The 24,680-nt window shown below is 39.9% G+C and overlaps 1 protein-coding gene across 19 annotated transcripts in view; it reads right to left on the bottom strand.

Moving 5' to 3' along the window:
- Nucleotides 1-22,825, bottom strand: part of LOC118429535 (voltage-dependent T-type calcium channel subunit alpha-1H-like) — a 111,937-nt gene extending 89,112 nt beyond the window's left edge. For 6 of the 19 annotated variants that reach the window (XM_035840041.1, XM_035840054.1, XM_035840048.1 and 3 more), the window contains exon 1: nt 21,531-22,815. In XM_035840041.1, the coding sequence (XP_035695934.1) occupies nt 21,531-21,961 (431 nt within the window). In that variant the 5' untranslated portion in view covers nt 21,962-22,815. Of the gene's footprint in view, nt 1-21,530 lie in introns of all 19 variants that reach the window. The other 13 variants (XM_035840044.1, XM_035840043.1, XM_035840042.1 and 10 more) reach the window with 7 other exon arrangements.
- Nucleotides 22,826-24,680: the final 1,855 nt, after the last annotated feature.

The raw sequence follows: 24,680 nt of genomic DNA on the forward strand, positions 1-24,680 counted from the left end.
TGTGGTAATGATTATCTCTCACAAACTTTTACTACTCAGCTGTACTTAAGCTCCCTTCAAGAAATATTTTAAGATGTTAAAGATCCACAGACGTTTCTGTTTATCTGCACCTTAACAGGATTTCTGGACTAAAAAACAAACTCATTTATTGTCGAACTGCAGATAAAAACACCCTTAGATAGGAAAATCTGTCTAAAGCCAGCTCCTTCCACCATGCCAAAAGCAGTAACTCTTGAGCTTACTACATGACATGATGGAAGATGCACCATAACCTCAGATGACACCATGAATCCTCCTGACAGGGACCCTCTGGGAGATTTTCTTGGTCACAAATCATCCACACGTTGTGAGGGACCTGCCGGCAGACAGGCTGTCATTACCAGGTTTATGATGTATGGACTGTAATAATCTTGCCATGGCAGCAGCAGCAACTGGGTTGGCTGCCTGCGACGTTATAAATAATTCACCGCAGCCTTTGAGAAGCAGAAAATACACATATTTCATGGTATTTTTGATCACACATTAGACCTTTTCTTTCAGATGCCATTTTGCTGCTGCATATAATGCTCTGAAGCTCAATCCTGTTACATTATAGACAGACCCCAGCAGGGATGGTGCTTAAATGTACGCAGCAAACACAGGCAGACATTTATTGTGTATTGTGCAGGTACTTGAGGATTTTACTTCATAAGCTCACAATACTGGTGTTATAGTGTGGATGGAGTCAGAATTTCTCACAAAATTGTGACGGATGGACTAAAAAGTCCTCACAAAAAGGTGACGGTTGTCCTTTTTGTAAATACGAGGGCGGTTCAAAAAGTAATGCCAGTGGTTTTATAACAAACTCATGTTTTCATCGAATGAGTTGAAATTTGGCACAAATGTACAAGGCTATATCCTCTTGAGATTGACATATCTCAATTTGTGGTTCAGATTTTCATGAGCAACAGAGATGATTTTAAGATGACCAAACCCTTAAATGCTTGTCAGGAGATCAGTTCCTCTAGTTCTTACCATTTGAAGACTATGGTAGGAAACTGAAATTTCACCTGTATTATAACAAATGTCTCTATAGATTACATGTCAAATTTCATGTTTGAACTCTCAATGGTTCATCTTTTACAGCCACCAGAATGGATCGAGTTGCTATATTACAGACAGTTTGATTAATTGCCAAATACGTGATTTGTTGAATAAAGGTTTTTGTAGACGGCTTTTCCATTAGCCAAAAGATGCGAAACTTTGCACAATTATTAACTGTTTCAAGATCAAGAAGTGTCTTAAGTTTGATTTTTCTCAGTTAATAAAAAAAGTCGGTTATGGACAGTTTAAGCAGCTCACCCCTAATCCACCGCTAATTACGACCCTGACGACCTCACTTCACACCAGGAACGAAAAAATAATAAATGATTGTATTTACAAAATTAAAATAGGCACGTGGCTTACAGAGAAGTGCAACTTGATACATGTGCAATTTCAGTTTCTTACAATAGCTACAAGTGATTTAGAAACATTATCAACTGTACGTTAATTAACCCTCTAATTTCTTCCGACGGGATACAGGGGTGTGGTCAACTTGAAGTCAACTCAGTCACTCATGAAAATTTCAACAACAAATTGAAATATGTCAATCTCAAGAGGATATATTCTTGTACCTTTGTGCCAAATTTCAGCTCATTCGATGAAAACATGAGCCTGTTATAAAACCAGTGGCATTACTTTTTGAACCGCCCTCGTATCTCGCTGCTAGACATAAAGAAAACGGTATAAAATAAAAAGTCCAACAAAAACTCCTAAACACACGTCAAAAAACAGCGGGGGCCAAACTTCTGCTTGGAGAGTATTGCAGCTGTTCTACTCCTTGATGCTATTGAACATATCTATGTGACCAGGTGTTGCCCTCTTTTAGAAATGGGTTGTCTATTGGAAACAGACAATAATTACCTCCATGCCACACTAATGAAAGTAACATACATTCTCATAATTCCACCAGGTGTCATTATACCGCCACCTCAAAAAACGTTAGTATAGAGGTCTTCTCAAGATTCTCTTGAACATTGAATGCTAGATATCTTAAATGTAATACAATTCAGATATTAAGGTGTTGAAGACAATCTTGAGAAGGCCTCTATAACAACGGTTTTTGAGGTGGCAATATAATAACATCTGGTGGAATTATTAGAATGTATGTTACATGTGCCTGAGGAACCCTGTCATTACAACATTTTTGACATTCTCCCTACGGCCTAACCATGAATAGAATTCATATAGGACCGCCCCACACTGCACAAAATCCAACCTTAACATACACCTTAAAGCAACCGTAAAAGTAGCGTGTTTTTTTTTCATGAAAGCATGCTTTACACATGCTTTAAGTGTGCTTGAATATAAGATTTCATGTGGTGCCGGCAGGTAGTGGCATGCATTTTCATAATGATTTTTGAAAGTTACCCTGGACACATACATGTAGGCTGGAGGTGATTTTCAGAGGACATAAAGCATACAGCCACACATGTACATACATGTGACACTGGTTCACCTTTATCCGCAGGCTACGTCTGTTGTTTATGTTTTGAAAAACATTATTCATGGACATCAAGTTGGCGGACGGTGGTTTCAAACTATAATATTTCTAAAATATTGACATTTGAAACCACTTTTCGTTGACTTGATATTGCTGATTACCCTATTGTTATCAAGCGTTAACTGTTAGTATATTTCACGTAATATGGAAATGTCTTTTCCTGTCAATGTCTCCGTAACTGGGGTTTTCTCTATTTTCAGCAATAAGATAAGTCAAAATCTCTGTATAAAATAAAAACAAACTGATCACACTTTGTATTCCTGAGCCGTCCTCTCACAAAATTACAGTTACACGTCATAAGCCATTAAATGGAGGTGTGACACCATCTGGAAAGGTGCACATCTTCCGAGAAGAAAACAGAAAGTGCCAGGAAGCATACGCATAGTAAAAGCGGCGTATTCTCCTTTCCCCCATAGAGTACAAAATATGAAGATGGATCCATCACCGGTCAGGTGGGCTTCACACCAGTCTGGCTTTGCTACAAATTAATGAAGTACGATCACACTTCTGTATTCACTCCTTGTCCTTGCTCGGCACTGCCTACAGTGACATGATCGGTGCCGTGATTCACCAGAGACCAACATCCAATAAACATGCTTCCACAAGAGTAATGAACTGCTGATGGCACAATACAGGCAATATCATCCAGCACACTGTCTCCTCCCTTGGGTCGGGTTAAGGGTCATATAGATGTCACAAATCACAATGTGTTACCTGTCCTCTGGATGCAAGAGCTAATAGGGCCTGCAAATACACACCTGAATTGTACCTTTTAATCATTTTATGACCCATCCATTGTTTGCGTGTCCATGTTGTTAATTTTGTTATTGATCTGTCAAGTTAAGGTTCCAAAAATACATTTTCATCAATTTCGTATTATGAAGTTAATTTTTTCTGGACAGACAGGGTGAAATTTTGTCCATCGCGGCAGGCAAATTTCTGACTCAGACAGATCAGCGGGTCCTGGAGACAGTCCTGCCAAAAAGAACTATTTTCAAAGATTATCTTTCTGTCGTTTTGATGGACAAATTTTAATGCTCTGCATGATACATTTTACAGAAACATCATGCCAGGACGGATAAGAGCTTTATTACAGGGATACACGCAACAAAGTACAATTTTCAAGAGTGATGTTATCAGCCATGTTTTATTCATAAAGCACAACACAAGTGTTTTTACTGAGCAGGAGAGACACAAAAGTCTAAGTAATGACTATATTTCAAGTGTCTTCTCAGTAAAAATCAATGTTCAAATTGTTTTTGAGAACAAAGGAAACACAGGAAGGAAAGATTACTGACACTACTTCGATAAAATACAGACTTCCATCTATGTAATCATTTCTATAGCCGTTGGTCAACATTTCCCAATGGAATAAAAAAGAGTCATGCAAATATATTGTAACTTGAAATTTGGGCGGCCTATATGTATATTTGCAGGTCAAGAAAAGTTCAAACTGGACAATGTCAGAAACCACCCTATCAATGGAAGCAGGCCACCAGGCCAGATATACAAAGGGCTTGCAGTAGTGCCTTTCTGTACATCAGCATGAATGAGTGTCCTGGTTTCTTTTAGCTAGCAACCAGGTCAATGCACCTAACAGTGGCTACACAGAATCCAAGGGAGAGTGGCCTGAATACAAGGTTCGGCATTATCCATGGGACGCTAATCTCTTCTGACTCAGACATGTTTACTAACCACAAAAAGTGCTGGCTGTCTTTGGACAGTTCTATAAGGGTACATTGATCTGTGATTAGATGTTTCCTAAAAAGTTAGTCAGGACTTGTCAAGTAGTTTTAAAATATTAGAAGGTACAGAACAGTTATGACAGTTCTGTACATTGTTACATTTACCGATACATGTACATGTAATGCTAGCTCACCTTTATTTGCGGAGTAACCTATATCCGTCGTTTTTAAAAACGGTATTTAACGATGGCTTCAAATGGCATCATTTGCAATTAAAGATATTGTAATTTGAAGCTAGTAACGTTAGATGTCTCTCCGTTAATTTCTGCAATAATTCAAGAACCAAGATATTTAATTGGCTTGGCCCAATCAAGTTTTAAAACATTACCATTACCTTTGGACACTTCTGTGAGGAGGTGACCTTTATCTGTCCCATAGAGACTCATTATAGTTTCTGTCTGTTGACATTTATACGCAGACTGTTCTTTCTGCAAGAAATGCCAATACACATCCAGATAAGTGTAAATCATGGAAAAGTTTGGTTACATGCAGTATTTGTAGGGTTTTGCACCTTTTTTGGTACATCTGAGCTCATTCAAGCTGCTACTAGCAAAAGGCAATTGTCATCGTACAAGAATTTTTCCTCACCATTACTCAAGTGTAGCCTGAAAAGAACTGGACATTTTGGCCAATCGTTACCAGGGAGGCTTAGAAAAGGATTGTTAAAAAAAGTGCTCCAAAGAGACTTTCAGCCACTGGCAGCAACAAAAGCAGTTGTTTCAAATCACATTTACATGGAAATGAGTTACGTAGGCTCTGACGTGAATAAGTGCGCTGCTTTTTTCTAAGACTAATAAAGGAGCTCCATTTTTCTTTGAAAGAACCAAGGAGGTTGAAAGAACGGACCCTAACATTTCCCTACTGCCAGAAAGACAGCTGGAAACCTATCGTACAGTAGCAGTTTCTCCTGCTTCCTAAATAAACACTTTTAAGGCTTTCCCTGCTGTGGGATCAACCACCCATCAAATTTGTTTTGATAAGCAGAGAGAGTAGGCAGGGGGAGGGTTAACATGTGTCAGCAGGGGGAGGGTTAACATGTGTGTAAAGTCCCATTAACCCTCTGGTGACACAGGTTGTCTGTAACAGCCTGGCTCTAATTAGCCCACCTGCCAGGAGGGTTCAGTTGTTAGTGTTTCTTCCTTGATAGATGCCCACAGTCTGTTTCTCATGCCCCAAGTCTGATGTATATCAAAATCTCAATATTGTGGGGTTAAGAGTAGAAAGAACAAAACTATTGAGTGGGTATGTACATGTATGATATACATGTAACGCTGGTTCACTTTTATCCGAGGGTAACCTTTATTCGTTGTTCGTACAAAAAACGTATTTAGGGATATAAAGTCGACGGACGGTGGTTTAAGATCGGAACATTTTGAAAATATTGCAAATTTGAAACCACTGTCAGCAGACTTAATACTTCTAAATGTGCTGTTTTTAAAGACAACGGATAAAGGTCACCACATGGATAAAGGTGAACTAGCATTACATGTAATCTCCAAGCAGATCCACTGGTGGCTAGACCGTACCTATCGGCCCAAACAGTACCCATTGTCCTCCAGTGGAGTATGTCCAGAGACAAGTACAAGGACAATGTAATCTCCAAGCAGATCTACTGGTAGGAAAACAGTACCCATTGGCCACCAGTGGAGTATCTACAGAGGCATGCATGACAAAAAAAATTGAAAAAGAGACCTCCCTAGTATTAGTATTATTCATATAAATTCTCGTATCAATTCTAGAGTTAATTCTGTCTTCTTTTTTTTTCAAGTGTTGCATCTAGATATTTCAATGCATGCAATATTTCCTGTAACGCTTGCCTCAAAAAAGCAAACGTTAGGATTCCAGAGAGGCCATGGGTCATGGTAAAACAATGACTCAGAGGCATTCCAGAAAAGCTTGGAAAAAGCACAATCTTTTGCAGGTTTTCTGGTAACACCTAAGCTTATAATCTTGGTCATCAACCACCTGTATATACAGGAAGCCAAAGCCCAGGCTTTCTGTGTTTCTTGAATTAAACCGAGTCTCCTTAGGCAGACTGGAAAGCAATATTCTCTGGCAGACAAAAGACTGGCCTTCATACTGATCAGTGAATACACAAAATACCTGTGCTGCCATGCCTTAAGGTCCATTATACATGTATGTCATGTGCTACTTTAACAACTGGTTAACCGGCATCTAACATACCAACAATCTTAAAAATCCCAATGAGTTTGCACACTAATGCTAAGTGCGCTTGCTCTCAAAATATAACTTGTCTTGAATACGACATGCTGGGTCCGTTTGCTCTTGCGAGGAGAAGAAGTGACAAGGATTGACCTGCGTAACCCCTGACATCATTTGGTGTAAACAATCCATTCAGTAACACTCCCTTTGTGCCATTTATATAGAGAAACTTGCAACTGTTTATACATGGGTGTCCAACTACTGTGGTTAAGTGTCTGTAAGGGTCAAGCAAAAGTACACCATGACAGGTGAAGGCTGAGGCATAGGTCCTTGGAGGGAGGTCAAACTAGATAATGTCAAGAAGAGGTTCCTTCAAGAAGTTACATGTATTTGAACCATGGCTGTCTCCAGCTTTGAATTTCGTTCCATCCCACTCATTGTTTGGGAGCTCATGTTGTTGATATTCCTTTTTAAACATGTCATTTTAAACCTGTGAACAGTTTCATGTCATGAAGGCTAAGGTAAAAAAACAATTCCGTCCCAACAAGCAAATTTCCATCCTGGAGCAGAGGGATGGGTCTTGGAGACAGCTCTTATTTGAGCACTATCACTATCACTATCACTTCTCAGTCTAGATAGTTTTGAGACTGTTGCACCTGATTACAAAGTGGGTGGATGACATGAGGGCAAAGCCATGCATGATGGAAAAATACAGCTACAATGTACAGTGGTAACAGAGAGGAAAACAGGTGAATATAGGGAAAGGTAGCCTTTTTCAGCAAAATTGCAGAGGGCCAGCCAGCTGGAAAAAGGTCCATCAGGCATATAATATAGTGTACAGAAAATGCCATGACTTCATTAGTATGCCTAGAATTCGGGCCACACCTATAGAATTTCTGTGGTCATTAGAAACATAACGATTGGGAAAAAAGAATATTCATTATGAAATCATCAATAGAAATGTATATAGCAAACTATCAAGCAATTGCTTACCACCCAATACTGTTACCATTTTATTTGAAAAACTAAATGTCAAATGACATCATTAAGATACATGTATGGTTATCAAATTGATAAACTAAGTCTGTTACTAGGCGTTTCCCCATTTCATCAGTACATGTATATGCCTTATCTACGTTTTACCTTTAATTCAATTTGCACTGTGTTAGTATCACATTACAGTATACATTACGTTTTCTATCCACATTATACATTATACCACAACCTTCACCTACAATATGACTGTATACACACCATGCAAACTTCAAGCACGACACAAACTGAATACACACAATATGAATACAAATCATCATTCCAATGATTGAACACGTCACCAAGTAGATTTATGGCTCCATCAAAAACATTTTACCTGCCATTTATCAAACATTTTACCTGCCTTTTATTGTCCCTTTCAAACCCTTTGATGCAAAGCTTCATGCAGATGATCTCAATTTGCCAAAATACCAATCATGAAATACAAAATGTCAGAAAAGAATGTGAGAAACATCCAATTTTCTACCAACTAAAAAATATCTAACTGTAGTATGGCATGTGGCAGCAACATAAAATCCAAAGCAAATAAAGGTCTGTTTCCAATATGGTTGCCATATTTTTTGCTGTAAATTCATGTTTATCATATTCTTTAAAAATTTTCTTTATTTATCAATTAGCTTGATATATGAGACTGTTAATAAATTGGGAACATATTGCACATGACTTCAGGTTACCCATAAGTATTATAGCCTGTTACTTAAGGCATCCATTAAGAAACCTGACATGGTTGACAATATTTCTCACGTTTCTACAAATACATTTTGTGCAATATCGTGGTGCTATACTGCTGCACGACCAAACCTTAGGGCAATGACGACATGGTTACATATGTATGCGTAATCCTGTCTGTTTAACCAAGCTTTGTTGACTTTCATAAATAAATCATTCTTCCAGCACACACCGCCATTGTACCCTTCCAATGCAATTATTCCCCATTGTGGTTTTGCCAGTCTGGGATAAGGGGCCTAACCAGTAACAGTCATGTTGGAGCTAAATCAATAGGGAAAGAATGTTCCAATGCATCACAAGTAGGCTGGAAAGGACATTTTAAACTGCTCTTGTTTTGCGTACTAATTGTCTCATTTGTGTATATGAATGCTACATGCTTCATTTGCAGTCATCATTGTTAAGGGCAATTCTGGTTATTCTGAAGCCTCTTACATCTAATGATATAACTGTCACATGTGATTTTCAACTATGTTCTGTCTGTATTTTCCCTACTTAGGTACCTGTGCAATTAACCTGTAGAACAACCTGTATATACAAATTCCACTTTCTCCATCTTGGCTGTGAGGCCACCTGACAGGTGACACACCCAACCAACCTGCACCTTGGCAACAGACAAAATATTTATCTCAGTCAAAAAAAATACAGGCTTCAGGCATGTTTTTATCATGTTGTAGTAATAACAGTTTTCCTCTTCATTTGCTCACAAAGAGGTGAAATTTATAATTGCTCTATTCTTCATGATATCTGAGGAAACTGCCTTTTCATGTTAGAAAAAGCAAGAACATCATAATTCCTTATGACGTTTTGGGGGCTTTCTGCAGGCTTGTTCTATATACTTTCAGAGGTACAAGCCTTAATTTTAAAGAAAGAAGGCAAGTATAGAGGCCCGTACAGCATTTGTGACACTCAGTGTGTCCATTGTACTTTCTCTTGTATCCCAGTAGTAATTACATTGCAGCTAAGGGTGCTAGTGCAGATGGGTGAACAATAATTAACAGTCCTTTGTGAAAACCTGGGCCAGTTGATAACCAACACACGAAGCCTGTGGGCAGCTTTTCTTGAGGATTTTTTACAAAATGTGATAATCCTAACATCAAGCCATCTCTGGTAGAACAAACAAAAGTCAAACATTGAAAAAACATTTTATGCCAGTGTAACCTTAGAACTGAATAATTTACATTTTGTCCTATCTTAAAATGACCAAATCCATCAAAGATCTCTACATCTGTGATAGATAGCTAACATGCCATTATGTAAGTAGAGCTGGCCTACTTTCTTGTAGTCTGACCCTTTTTCCTTATCCCTGCTTAGCAGCTGTCAGGGTTGCAGGGAATGCATCATCACTAAGACACCAGCAGATTTTCTGGGCAAACATATAGTCCCTTGTCTTAATCATAATGAAACAGGACGTCTTAAAACATTTTAAGTGTGGAGTCCAAGTTATGTTAAAATCTCTATCACTATAGTTCAGTTCTTCCATTTCCAGTTGATCCTGTTACTAACATTTAGGGTTTGGGCCAATGTACTTGCTGGAGGCATGACACCACCACCAGAAAGGTCAGGAAGGACTTGTCATGTTTGTGTAAAGAAGAACAACTGAACAATGAAGCACAAATGTTCTGGTTGATCGAGCAGGACAGAACATAAGCATGGCAGTGCCCTTGAATGTGTACTTTCCTAACACCGGGTTTGGCACAACCTCAGAAAAAAACTTGGCTCACACCCCAAAAACCAGCTGTCACTCTAAACCATATTTGTTCCTTAACAAAAGGACTGTTTTCTTTAAATCATTTCAATAACACCACCCTTAACCTGCCATGCAAATATCCTGGAATATTCTTTGATCCAAGATGTATGACACGGGGTTGCTTCAAGGGCCTATCAACAACATAGAGCGGAACTTATGCCACCAATCCAGCGTAAGTTGTCTGATGTCATAGTTGGGGCTGGGTTGGCACAGCCGCGGCTCCACCGAGACTGGCTGACACAAAAGGGGGTTTACCTATAGGTGATGGGGAAAGCTTAGCTTATCTGGTTGGTATGTTCTGATGATAGCTTTTCCAATCATTCTATCACCAGAGAGGTTATCCAGACCTATACATGCTGCTGCAGTCTGTATTGTTGACAGTCATTTGATAAAGCTTAAGATTTCATCTTATTATGAGGATATTATGACTCATATGACATAAAACAGGTAGGCAATAAAAATTACAGGCTAATTAAGTAATAGTCATCTAGTAAACTAATGGCAAAAGCATAGTGTTGACAATTTCATATTCTTGTTGATTTCTTAACAAACTCTATATATGTATAAGTCATAATTTCTTTTGTATTTTACCAAGTATTTTACCAAGTTTTTTTGTTGTATCGTTCTTGGCTAGCAATTTACACCAGACAAATTTTATGTCACTGGTATGTCCGATTCCTGATGACAAAAAGATTATGTCATGGAGACATGTAGCAATAAATTATTAATGAGCACACAGCAAAAAAGCACCTAATGATGTCATAAAATGGGATCATCATCCAAATGAAACACTCGCATGCCACTATCAATTACAAAGATTGCCATGCAAGATATTGCAGAAACTCAGCAGTCGCATTTACTTTGATTATTTTCATAATAAGTGATTAGCAACCTGGCACCAGGCCATTAGGCACCAAAAACACATTACTTTCCCATATCATCAACCTGTTATTCTGGAACATTCTTAATTTTCCACTCACAGACTTCATCTTTGAGCTGATTATGTTACTGAACTAATTACTGATTATGATGATTTGTAATTTGTTATGATAAGAAATCATCTGGCTCCTCCAGCTTTTACTGAAACAATTGTAGTTCATTTGATAGTTTCCCAATTCAACAGTTGTATAATTCCAACAAGTGTACAAAAAGGTCATGACATCAATGTTTGGTGTCAATCACACTCTTAGAGAAGATGAAAAGCTAAAGAGTTATTAATAATTCATAGTCTACGATGAGAGACTACATCAGGAAGAAAAAATGTTGACTGGCAATCATCAATCGGTAATAAAAAAGAAGAGAATCAGAAAATGCTCCCCACATCAACAAGGAGGAGCATTTCTTTATTCTCTTCTTTTTTATTACCGTTTATGCAGGCCTGGCAGCCCAATATTTTCCAGACCAACGAAGCCTATTGCTGAGCCTTTTCCTTTCTGAAGATCCACTAGGGATGAATAAGGAATCTATTTTACATCGGATGATTTCAAGAAAATGGATGGAAACGAGAGTGAACAGGCAGCAAAATGTCATGATCATGCCTTGACCTTTCGTAATGGAATATGCTTTTCGGGAAAGTCACTCAAATGGAAGGAAGAAAACCAGTGTCCAGCCATTGCTTTTGGATATAGCTTCAACTCTAATTGGATTTAGCAAGGCTCTACTGTGCGCAAATTGTAGAAGTCTCTGTGAAGGATAATGGGCGCTTTGAAAGAAGATTGTTTTACGACACAGCCTGAGGAAGAAAGCTTTTACCTGTAATAGCCCTGTTTCATACGTACAAAATGTCATAGATTGATAACCTTTCAAACCATGAAAAAGAATTCTTATCTTAAGTGCACAGTGATGAGAAATGGATCCTGAAGTCTAAGCCTTGGGCCATCCTTTTAAATAAGTAATACTGACTAACCAGACCTAGGCAGCCTTCAATATTTTTTGCAGAAAAAACAGTCATATGAATGAAATGGTATTCATGCCCGAAGTGATTGCAAGATATGATCGATTCATTTCAGCCCCTTTAAAGCTTGCCCTCAAGAAGTTTTCATCCCAGGTAGTTGCTGATGAGAGGACATCATATATTGACAAGTAGATATATGACACAGTTGGGAACATCCAGTCACTGCATGATTTTTATTTTCTTTCATACCTGAATGACCTTAATGCTGAATGCCTTACCCTCGAACTGACTCCTGTTGTTACAGTAATCGAAAGGTGTGTCAAGAGACAGACTTATCTGTCTGCAAACAGTTACTAAGCAGAGCTTAAACAACAAAGAATACCTCTGCATCCCTCCTAATGCCGGTTTCACAGATAAACAATGTGTACAACAATGGCAAACATCCCCCCTTTATTAGTATGGCCCACAGGTTACCTAGCAACATGTATATCTATGTATGGAAGGTCTTTCAAAATGATTGGTCATTGATACATGTAGCTAGAACATTCAACAGTAAATGCAAAGTTCTATGTTGTACAATGTACATGTGGGCAATGCACATAATTCATAGAACAAAACACAGATAACGTTATTCTCCATCATAGCACATAATATTACAGGCTCTGTGAGCACCTGCTGTGGGAATATATATCGGACAAAGTTGCTGAATCATTCCCAGGAAACGAGCCTGCCAAAGTCTACAGATATGATGTAATTAGTCATGTTCAATCCTTATAAATGCTGTACATGCCTCGTAATCTCAGCCCCCAGGCATCAGGCGGTGGCCTTGAAATGTGCTCCAATTTGGTCTTTCATCTTTCTCTACACTAATGTTTGACAAATCACTGTTTAATACAGATATTATTTAGAACATGCCCCTAATCTAGCCACCCTGTCTGGGAGTCAGATTAAAGGGCAATGGTGGCGGATTCTCATTTTTAAAATCCTGGTGAATTTTTTCGTAGGTATAATGAACCTTGCCTTCCTCCGACCTCTGAACAATTCCACACACAAGGGGTTACTGTAACATCCATCATACATGGCAATTAGGTTAAGTTGTTTTCAGACTTTTGATAGGGCGTGGCTAATAGCATGCCTGTTCCATTTCTTCCACATTTTTGCTGAATAGACAGTAGTTTTTCTTTATTGTGTGTCAGAAATGCAAACTTCAGTTGAGCATGAATGCCCATCTATTGCTGAATCTTTAGAAGAAATGCCATATTGCAAAACAAACAAATTGAATGCAAATGATGCATTTAACTGTATTTTTCCTTCTTTCAATTTTGAGGGGCAATCAAATGATTTAATCTATGGGGAACATTCTTGGTTGGTTTAAAACATATGCCCTTCATCAGCCCTCTTTCATTGGAAACAGTAGGCTGTTGTGCAGCACACAAATGAGCTAGGCCATTAATTACAAGCTTTGTCCTGCCAGTTTCCTGCTCCTAGCAGATGGGGGAAGTCCATATCTATACCAAAAGCCAGAAAATATGTCTGCTGAACAATACAGCTTTCAGTTATTGCTCACTTAGTGTGTATGCCGGCCAGTATATAAAACCCCCTTGCCCTAAGCGGCCTTGACAATTTCAGGTATTCTGGTCTTCCTGGACAAATTGAATTTTGGTCCAATCAAACTATAGGACTGGTACACCAAAGGATGTTAACCTCCTGTGTAGAACCCAATTTTAAAGCCATCTCTGGAGTCAGGCAAGGAATATTTTTTGCGGTAGGGCCTTGATCCGATAAGCTTAAGTCTAAACGAATGCCTAATGTTAATTCAAAACCTCCTACAGAGAACATAGATCAAACAAATCTGTTTAGTCCCAGAGACATTGCGAAGACTGTAAACAGAATACATCATGGAAAAAAATGTCTTGTCTGAAAAAAAAAAAATCTCCGAAGTCGAATGCCCTCCCCTGAAGCCTCCAAGTTAGGTTAGGTGAGGTAATCATGAGGAATATTTGATAAGGACATAGTTCTCAGGCTACTTATAGCTAAGGAAACTGCAAAACAGAATCCAACTAAATCTAGTCAGATTCAACTTTCATCCTATATGAATAAGAGGATGTGCATGGGGGTCCCGACAATGATTTACGCTGAATTCAGAAGAGCCCCCTACGTATTACGCTAAACCAAGGAAGGCAATACGCTAAATGTGGTCGCCTTGCTACGAATTACGTAGATAAGATGGTTTTCCCTACGAGTTAGGGGAAATAAAATAGGCTACCTACGCCTTAAGTAAAAGAGCATGCAGACTCTCAAATAACTTTTTTGTTTTCTTCCTGCCTTAGCCTAAACTCTAAGCCTCATGCAAATGTATCTCCTAAAATCAATATTCCCACACTGATCCATCCATCCATCCATTTCCTGGGTTGCTTACAGCCACCACCAAATACAATCCAGCAGTGTTCTACCAGTGGATTTCAATTACAGTAGAAGTCGCTTATTAGGGAAGGCCATTTGCCAGCTAAATTTTCCCGACTAACCGGCGTTCCCGATTAAAAGATGTTGCTCGAAATGACCCGAGTGGGGATGGGGGAGGGGGGCATCGGTGAACGCATCGCACGCATTGACACAAAGAATACAACACAATCATTTCTACCACAAATAATCAAGTCCATAATTTCATTTAACTCCACAAATATACTTATTAGCCACTTTCAGCTTCAAATTTATCTTTTATCGGTAATTGTGATCACATTTTAGTGTCGAAGAACGAATCGCGATGCATCAAAAGATCTGTTACGTTTCGTCTATAGTATCGGCTTGAAGAAAACAAAGAAATTAACACTGCTAAAACACGTTGAGCTACCGAAAAAAAACGAGGTACATATGCAAACGTATTCTAAATTTGCCAAATGAACAATTGTTTTGATTAATAGAGGACTGATCAAGGGTACAGTGCACGCGCTTACTACGTAAGATGTGGCGACATGTGATACACAGACGAAAACCATCGCTACGTTGTAGGACGAAAACGCTCTTGGTTTTCAGACAAACTTTATGTACTAGGCGAAAATACTCATGACTAACGCATAAATAAACTGTTAATCTTCATATCTACAAATTTTCCAGTTACGATGTCCACAGATTACACTGAAATTTTGCCACAGTCGACAGTGTCATTTTGAAAACATTTCCATCACGAAAACAAAGATGGCGGACGCGGCGTCATGTGTAGTATCCCATGATTCCCTGCGGCAACCGCCGGGCCGCGCGCTAGCGACGTAAATTGAATAGAAATCGCGGCCTTTTCGGACTCAAAACAGGCAGTTTTGATACTTTTGGCGATCTGATATCTTTATACGGGAAAATTTTGGTTCATTCCTGCTGATTCTGGTGATTTGTTTGGCATATTTCGGGGTTAACATGCGTTGTAACTTGAATTTTTTTTCCCGATTAGCCGATTTGGGCTTTGCAAATATGGGGTGCTGTAAACAATAGCGCCAATGGGAAATGGTTTTGGATTTCAAAATTCTTTGCAACTAACCGATTTTTGCGACTAAGCGTATTGCAAATAGCTGGCTTCCACTGTAGAATGGAAATGGAGCCACATTATTGTGCTCTCCTATCATCCCCTGTCCCTACCCATAACCCTGGCAGGTCCCTAACCTGCTTATCTAACCCTGGGGAGCTGGCCACACAAGCCCATCAGCCTCCTAATTTTCCCTGAAACAAGATCAATACACCTGCTACTGAAATGAAATACAAGCCCTCTAATAGGGAGTCTGCAGGAGCCATTCTCACAGACTTGTCAGACATTGACAGATCACCCAGCCTTTAGACCTAAGCCTCCTTGCCAAGCCCAGATGGGATCCCTGGGGGAAAGGGATGTCTTGAGAGAAGCAGGACCTGTGTGTAGGTGTATCCTGTACTCCCACGGGCTTTTTGATACAGAAGGGATTTGAGCTGTTCCCATACATAACCACCTGTGATCTCTAATGCCAAATCAATATACAAAAAACATTAATAAAGATCAGCTGATCTACGGGAGACCTTTGGTGCTTTCCTGAAAATGACCCTTTGCTGCAACCATATATCACTCGAGAGGCACACCTTCATGTTACTCAAATATACACAGGCCCTACTAAGTACTATCCTTTTAGTCATGCAGACATTACCGGAAGAAGAAGAAGAAACAGAATAAGACAAAAAATTTGCATGCAAACAAAAAAAAAGTAAACTTTTTGTCTCCGCACCTCAAGAAACTTTCCCAAGTATCATCATCATCACGTATGGTAATGCTGTTTTTGGTACAATACCTCATCCTCATCCATTCTGCTGGAATGACTCATCCACTTTTCACAAGTGGGTTCTGGAAGCACTGCCTCCAACTCTCTCATCATCCTTGTGCATCCTTCAGAAAAACTGCTTGAAAACATCGCTAAAGGCTGCTTAAAATATCAAGGAGAGGGACCAATATCTGAGTTGTACCATCGTGCTCACCATGCATATAAATTATAATCAATTGAATTTTTTACTTACTTTTTGAAGAGTTTTTTTCCTTGAAGTCTTTTTTGCAGAAGAATCAATTGTGGGTTTGGGGAAACAAAATTTGGTTTGTAACTTTCTCCATATTTTGACCTGTAATTGACCCCTAAATGAGATAGTCCTGCATTCTCATTGGCTGGATTGACCCATTGGGACAAGGGGTGGATCCTGGTGTCATTTCAATATTTTGGCTGTTTGGCTCTTTAAAATCCCAGAGCTGAACTCCCATGTTTTGTACCTGAGCAAACTTGACAAACAACCTGTGTTGTGGGTATAAAAACTTTGGTTTGAAAAAATATTAATAATGTTTTTAATTTGATTGTTTTCCATTCCTTCATCATGTACTGTTCCAATAGACCTGACCACAAGCTGTAATTTCTTGGAGAAACAGAGAAAGTTAAAAAAAAATTCATTACTAGTCCGAGTCCCTGCAAAGATTCTTTATATTCCCTCCTAGTCTGGACCTCCTAATGGCTCTGGACAATAGACCATTCACCACAGGAGAGATAATGTTACTTGATGGATAATGTTTATTAGAACTGCATCAGTTGGATAGGAGAAAACGAATTCTGACATATATTTTCTAATACAAACATGTATGTCGTGCTGTACCCAATACTGATATAGCCAAATTGCTTAACCTCCAAGCAGATCCTACGGTGCCATAAGATAGTATCAAAGCTGGCCAAAGAGTATAGCCGGCTAAGGGAGTCAAACAGGCATGTAGCTACGGGAAGTTTGTGGCTTTTGTGGCTTTTAACCCATTGACAAGTGATTACCTGCCTACACTTAAGGTGGTATCTCACTGCACTTGGGGCACCAGTGTGGCACTGCAGGGTTCGTTCATTGTGGCACTGTAAGTTGTGTTATTTTCGCAGATTTTCTTATAATTGAGATATAGTGTAATACGTAAAAGTATGACCTAAAAGACAATAAAATACACAAAACGTAAGAAAATGTGTTTTTTATCTCTGAAATTCGTCGAGTAATTTTTCGCATCACCGGTGCCCCAAGTGCAGTGAGATGCCACGGCTTCAGGTATCTACATAATACAACTCTTCCACTTGACCAGGAGACCTGTAAGTTCCCATGTGCTTACACCTGTACTGCACAAACGTGCCCGTGCATTCAGGAGCATGTAGCCTTATTGGAAACACTGACGTTCCGTAGTACAGTACACTGTACAGCATGCACAGAAGTGCCAATTGATATGCCCACGCAATAAACCGTTTCTGAAAACCACTGTGGTCTGTATAGACTGTATAGCTCGAGACCGGATGGACTCGACTTAAGCAAGTAAGCAAGCATCATTAAGAAGCTTCAACACCATCTTGTTCTGTACATACAATATACATCTACCAGTGAGTTTCCACCCACTCAACCCATCACGCTAATGTATTACACAAGTCATACAATATCTCTTATATTCAGATCTCTACAGCAAATCTATGCAGCTCTTTTTCTATGAGAATCTTATTTTTTACGTCTATTTTTCAATATTAAAAAAAAAAAGAATAGACTGAATTAGCATATGGCCTCGACATTAAGTGGTTTCTTTCCGCACCATCAGCTTTATCTATATATGATTTCTACTCAAAACTCATTTCCTCGAAGTACATTACGGCAAGGCTGTTTTGCGAAGAATGCGCAGCTCGATGGAATGATTTGAGAACGATAAAGGCGAACGGCATGACGACGAGAATGCTAATAGCCAGCTACACAAGTGGTGAGATGTACCAAGGAGAATGCAGGCAGCACTTTGGTGTGCTCCCGAATTCCCCTATTGGAATGTGTGCACCCAAGCGTGCAGGCATGAATTGCAAATTTATAGGCGCAGGCTGGAATCTACACCGCAGTTGAATTGGCCGTCACATTTCAAATTAGACAAAATTAGACGTGTTTAAGTCGCGGCATCTCTTTTAGGCATAGGCAGCTCACTTTAATTTTTGCCAAGACCTCAATTCACACTGTACCAGCAGATATTGCCTTTAGATAGTATATGCATAACATCATTCACTTTCCAGAAAAGAGGCAGATGTCAGAGGGAAGATTGTGATGTTTTCTAACTGATCTGTTATTGCTATAGTCCTACCTTTGGGAGGAGTATCTTGGCAAAATCAAATGAGTAATACTATCATATCTCATAATCAAAATTATCTGACACTTTGTCCTAACGAAATTGATTTCAAATGTTATTGGCTACTCTCTCATGACAAGATCAAGTATTAAGCTTTTTTATTCCATTTTTTTTTCTAATTTCTTACCAAGTGATTAAAAAATACATTCATATTTCCACCCATGATATGCTTTGAAATCATCTTTCATCTTTAATGATTTGAAGTTTAGACCACCTGAAACAATTTTTTTTCCAAAGAAGGCTCACAAAAAGGAAATGAAAAAATCATGACAGCTGAGTGGAATACAATCAGATGAGCTTTTTTGTTTAATTGAGGGTGAAAGGGATTTGCCAGCATTAACTGTCTATTCAGAATATAAAGGAATCAATTGTAAACTCATTAGTTGAAATGAAAAATGCATCAATGGCCATATGCATCATAATGTAGGAATAAAACTACATTTGTCATTTACACAAACAAGCTGCTTTTGAATCAGCATGCAACATAAGCCCGCCTTTAATTCCAATGTGCCCCCGAAAATATCATAGAAATATTCAATATTTGTACCAGATTTTGCCTTCTCCAAGCTTTGATGCCACAGCATCCATTTCCATTAATATCCATGCAAATGCAAAGACCTGGCTCAGTCGCAGCATTTTGAGTAATGCGCCTTTGATTATTCATACCACTCACCTTCTTCTACATGGAGAAAAATACAGACCACCAGAAAATCAAACCCTACATCTGCTTGGAGATAACTTTCATTATAATATTCAAGGCCACACCAATTTATTGCCTTGTTTCTTCTAGGACATTGAATTGTGAAAACATAGCAATTAGCAGGCAACTTAAAATCATAGGGAAGGGAGGAAAATTTGAATATGACTCTTACAGACTCTATTAAACTGTGTATAACCATTCTTTAACCTCCTTGGTATAACAAATAAACCTAGTCCTCAAGCTTTGTTTTCCCTTATGTTTTTCCACTAAAAGCATATTTGTAAAAAAAATCCTAAAAGCAACATATTTGTGTGGCTCAAGGCCATGAGTTGAATTTCTAATGAGGGTGATTGAAGAACACCAGTAGGCAAAACAAAGCATTCTCCGCCTCCTCAGCACTATATACCTGTACCTTCAGACCTTACACACAAAAGCACATGCAATATACTAGATTTCTTCTCGGCTGCATGTGGAACATGTCAATATTAGCAAGGCAAACCCAGACACAAGCACCCGCACGCCATGTGGCATAGAAAGCTACTCAGCTTGACTGTAAATCACAGGTGGCCCCACACACTTACCAATCAGGTGTGAGAAACCCAATATGTGGTATCCCCCTGTTAAACCCCTAACTTCAGTGGGAGGTACTTAGCGTTGCCTGGCAACAAGAACAGAAAGCAGAGCAAATGTTATCATTGAGATTACAGCGCACAACTCGGGCAGTGTGCGTGCTAGTGGCCTAGCTAACACATTTTCCATTCTAAGAGGTGGCAGTAAAAATCTACAATCCTCCATTAGCACGTCAAGAAAACAACAGAAGTATAGTCACTTTTAGTAACACAACATGCTAAATGAGTTTTGCCAGTCTGAGCTAATTCATGATTTCACAGATGCCTCATTATACAGGAGTCTCACATACATGTATATGGCATTGATAATAAAAAGCAAATGCTGGCGTTAATTAATGAGCAATGAGAAATGACATTCCAGCTACAAGTTCCTCCTAAAACAAGATCAAGTCTTTTTATCATTTGCCTAATTGCATCACTCTGTTCATCATTGCCACATTGTAAGTCAGTCCACCCCCCACCCCCATCCCCCAGCACTCACATGGCAGAAACATGTGATTGCGAACTGATGCAGCCCCAAGTGCATATGTTCATGACTAATCTCCAAGCAGATGTGAGGAGAAACAACCATCACATTTCTCTGCATGAAAATATTTATATTATAATAGCAAGTGCTTCTCTGATTCACTTAGTGCAGGTTCCAAGAGCTTTTAGAGTATGTAATGATCATAACCTAATAACCCAATGCTGAAAGAAGGGCACTTGAGCAAGGCTGAAGTTGTGCACAGGGAAAAGTTCAGATACTGAAAGCTAGTACATATGACTTTAAGTAAGCCAAGACAATGACAACTCATAACAATTAACAGCATGTTGCTTATTTCACCACAATTCTATCCTATTGACATGTTGATGATTTGGATAAGTTGCAGACCTGAACTTCCAACCTTTAATCAAGGGTCCCCAAGACGAAGATCAGAACCACAATTTGCCAGCTGACTGAGCTGACGTTTTCTCAGTTATAACCTCCTTGTTCTCTCCAAAGTCAGACTCTGACCATTTCTGTAGACTATACCAGGCGTGATATTATGTAATTTTCAGGAGATATGATTTACAATGTATTTACAGCCCCACGTTAATCCCGTATCGATTCATCTTTCTATACATATTACACATGTATATCAAAGATGAAATCTGTGATTTTCTGTTACTTTCATTTTCTTTTAATAAAAGATCTTTCAAAGTGTTTTCATTCTCTCAATTCATCACTTCTTCTCATGTAATAACTACTGCTGCCATCTGCATTGGTAATAACATGAATAATATGAATGTTCCTTTGATTACTGCAAAGTGAAAAATAATTCAGACTATTCAGCATCTATGAACTCATCAAATTAACATTCATCCATCTCTTCATTCACATAGCTTATCAATCCCCTGTAATGACAAATCATCAGTGTTGCCATGGCAATTGGGGATTACCCTAATCAGCACTCCTGTCACTTTCAAAATCTGATTTTTTATGGGGGGAGGGAACAGGAGATAGTATCATCTGATATCTATCTATTCCACTTACCTCTTATCTTGGTTTCTCACCTGTCCGGAGAAGCACCTGTTACAATGGAGAAAGGGCGTGTGTTATGTGTCTTTGTAAGTGTGTGTTTTTGTAAGTGAAAGGATATGGCCAGGAGATGAGCTTAATGCACCACAGTCGGGGCTTGTGTGTCTGTTTGAGGAAGCAGAAGGCGGTCGGTGCCAGTTCGGGGTACGGCTGGACATCCTGAGCTTCGGACCGTTCCTCCGACTCATCTCCGCTGGTGGGCGGATCGGGTACGATCTCGTCGTTACATGGCCTAGGCGATCTGGGTGGAGGGCTAGCTTCGGGCTTGCCTTCTTCGCTCATCGCCGCCGAGATCTCTTCCGAGCTTTCCCGCTCCGGTTCGCAGCTACTCGTGCTCTTGTTATCATCACTTTCGCTCGAGGAGTCGGCTTGTCCATCTGTGGGCTGAGGCGCGGGAGCCGGGCTCTTGAGGGGATCGTCGGTGGAGGACTCGGGGGACCCGGTGTCATCACACCCGCCAGGCGCGGGCGTGGGCTCGGCCGGCTCCGACATGCCCTTGTTTCTCGGTCAGCAGCGAATTTTCTCAGAACATCAAGGTACAAGAAGAATCCACGGTCCTGACACATCCCAGAAGTCTGGGCCAACTCTCCAGCCCAGCCATAAATGGAGGAGTAAATCTGGGCGGGCACCAGGCGCAGCTGGACGGGCTGTCAGCGGCACACGTCAGGACATGTTGAGGTGCGTACGGGATGGGCGAAAACCTGACGATCTGCAGCGCTTTTCTCCAAAATGGCGTACCGGCAGTCGTAATCCGGCTCCTCCGGCGTTGTCTTCACGAGAACTACAGACAACGCGAAACACCGTTCCCACACGGAGTACCGCTTTGGTCAGAACCGGTCAACGTTAGTCCGGAGCCAAGGGTACACCGAGACAGTCCTGTCCGGGAACACCTGATGCTTCTCTCCTGAAATCCCAATCAAATGACCAAATAACCCAAACGTTTCTCCATAAAAACTGCCCAGAAATTCCGACTTTCCCCGATAAATCCCATTCCTTCGGTCGGGATATGTAGTCTGGGAGTCCGAGTGTCCTTTGTGATGATCCTTTTGGCTAGAATCGGTAAAAATCCTCGATTTTCCCCGGAGCGCAAGTCGGACAGGTTCCCTCGCTCGCGTGCCCGTTTCCCAAACAACATCGAAAGGCGGCGAGCTGAGCCTAATTATTCACCACGTCACGTGACACAGAACAGGGAAAGTTTGCGGGCACGGGCCGCTGCGCGTGGGAGAAGTCTTTCACGGTTTTATTGTGCCGTAAAAATAGTCGCAACAACATTAATATTTTACGTGGTAAATGCCACGACAAATATTGTCTCGTACGTTGCGTATTTGGTACAAATATGAGTTTGCCGTGACGAGAACGGAACAGTCTCTATGGAACACAAGGAGGTTTCAAAGTCAAACGACTACATGTAACGTTATATGTAACGTTATACGTAGTAGTCACACAGAATAAAAGTATTACAACACATCGATCCTTACGTGCACTTCTCCCAGGGAAGGTCTTTCGCACAAGAAAACTATTGCGCGTTTTCCGCTTTTTTGGAAATCTTTCGTGACTAACAGGCAGACGAGCAAAAATTCAGCGAACATCTATTCCAACATTTAAGTAGTAAAAAGAAGAAAAGCGTCTCCATGTCGCCAGTGACGTTAGACCATGCTCAAAAGGCATGGTATTCAAGTCAAGAATCGGCAGCAACCCATTGAATGCCTCCTGCAATTAGATAGTCAAATGAATTAACTTTGTTGTACGCAGAGGCTCCGGAAAAGGAATGCAAGCTATTTTACTTCACGTCAAATTGGTTGGGTGCAGGCTCTGACTAACTCAGACTCGCTTGATGTTATAAACATTTCATTGAATACCAGAAATGTTTTCTTAGTCGTAACTGGAACGCAGTAATTATATGGGAATTAAGTTGTTTGTCCTCGGGCATGGAAGTGTCTTACGTTGAAAATCCCCTGTCGTCCGGAAAGTGTCACGAATTTTCAAGGCGTGCAATAAATATAAGGGACTAACCAGTAATGCTCACATGGCTCATAACGTGTACATTGGGGATTTTATATGTACGAAATCCACCGGGAGCTTAAGTACTCACGATAAAGCTGTAGCGAAAGGCATAATGGAAATGGGCAAACGCCGAAAAAATAAACAAAACATGAATTTCAACGCTCCACCAAAGCCTTTTCCAGCAAGCTGACGTCAAGAAACAAATCTGCATGGTATAATGAATCTCTATCATACATTTTCCGTGGTTGTTACAGAGATATGTGTCTATGTGCACCCACTCTGCCTTAGATATAACTTTGACGTAATTTTGGTTATGGAAAGAAAATATACTCTGAGATCTTAACACAAGTCGAGAGCGTATTTCATTCGAGAGACTAGTCCTGGGTTTCAGTGGTCAGTGACTCTGTGACAAAAGCGTCCTTATGCGTTCCTGAAAGAAACAGCAGCCTCAAAGTGCTCGCCAAGGCGCCAAAGACTAAAAAAGCGACATGGAATCATCTTAGATGTTTTATATGTTGATACATTGGAAGGGAGGCGCGGGATTTATTTTGTCTTAAATTCATGAGATCAAAACCTGGGAGAATTGTACAATCATTTATTCTTTAATAAACTCCCTGCTACGTAATGAACATCATCATCATACCAACCTAATCACGAATTGTGAGTCACAGAGCGCTCTCCTGATTCTCGTTTCCAATCTCACATCCACGAGCCGATCGAATTAACGGAAGACACTTTGATGGCTTTCATATCGTAGCAATTTATTACTGATGATACAATTCATCAAAGATAGTCGTTATCTTTCAAATCGACATCTCGGTGATGGCTGGTGCTCCTTTGCTTTGCTCTATGTGTGTAAGTGGGACGATCACGGTACAGATCAGGTCGACTTCGTGACGCAAAGTGAACTCATGTGTGTTGACTGGCACAACTGACAATCTAATCTTCCTGTCTGTAATCGTGAGTCGTGACGCATACATCATGTTTCAGTTCACACTTCACTCAAGCCTTCCTAGGTTTAATCACGGGTTGCTTTTATTCAGTCCCCAGAGGTATACAGACTTTCATGGTTCTCTATCTATCTTATTCATTCATTGTATCAGGCCTAGGCTTCTTAACATCATGGACAGTATACGGACATTTACAAATTACATCTCATTTAATTAGGTGGTGTAAAACTGAGTGGGCGCAAGCTATACTGTAGCTA

This window comes from Branchiostoma floridae, chromosome 13 (genome assembly GCF_000003815.2).
Source record: "Branchiostoma floridae strain S238N-H82 chromosome 13, Bfl_VNyyK, whole genome shotgun sequence".
Taxonomy (NCBI): domain Eukaryota; kingdom Metazoa; phylum Chordata; class Leptocardii; order Amphioxiformes; family Branchiostomatidae; genus Branchiostoma; species Branchiostoma floridae.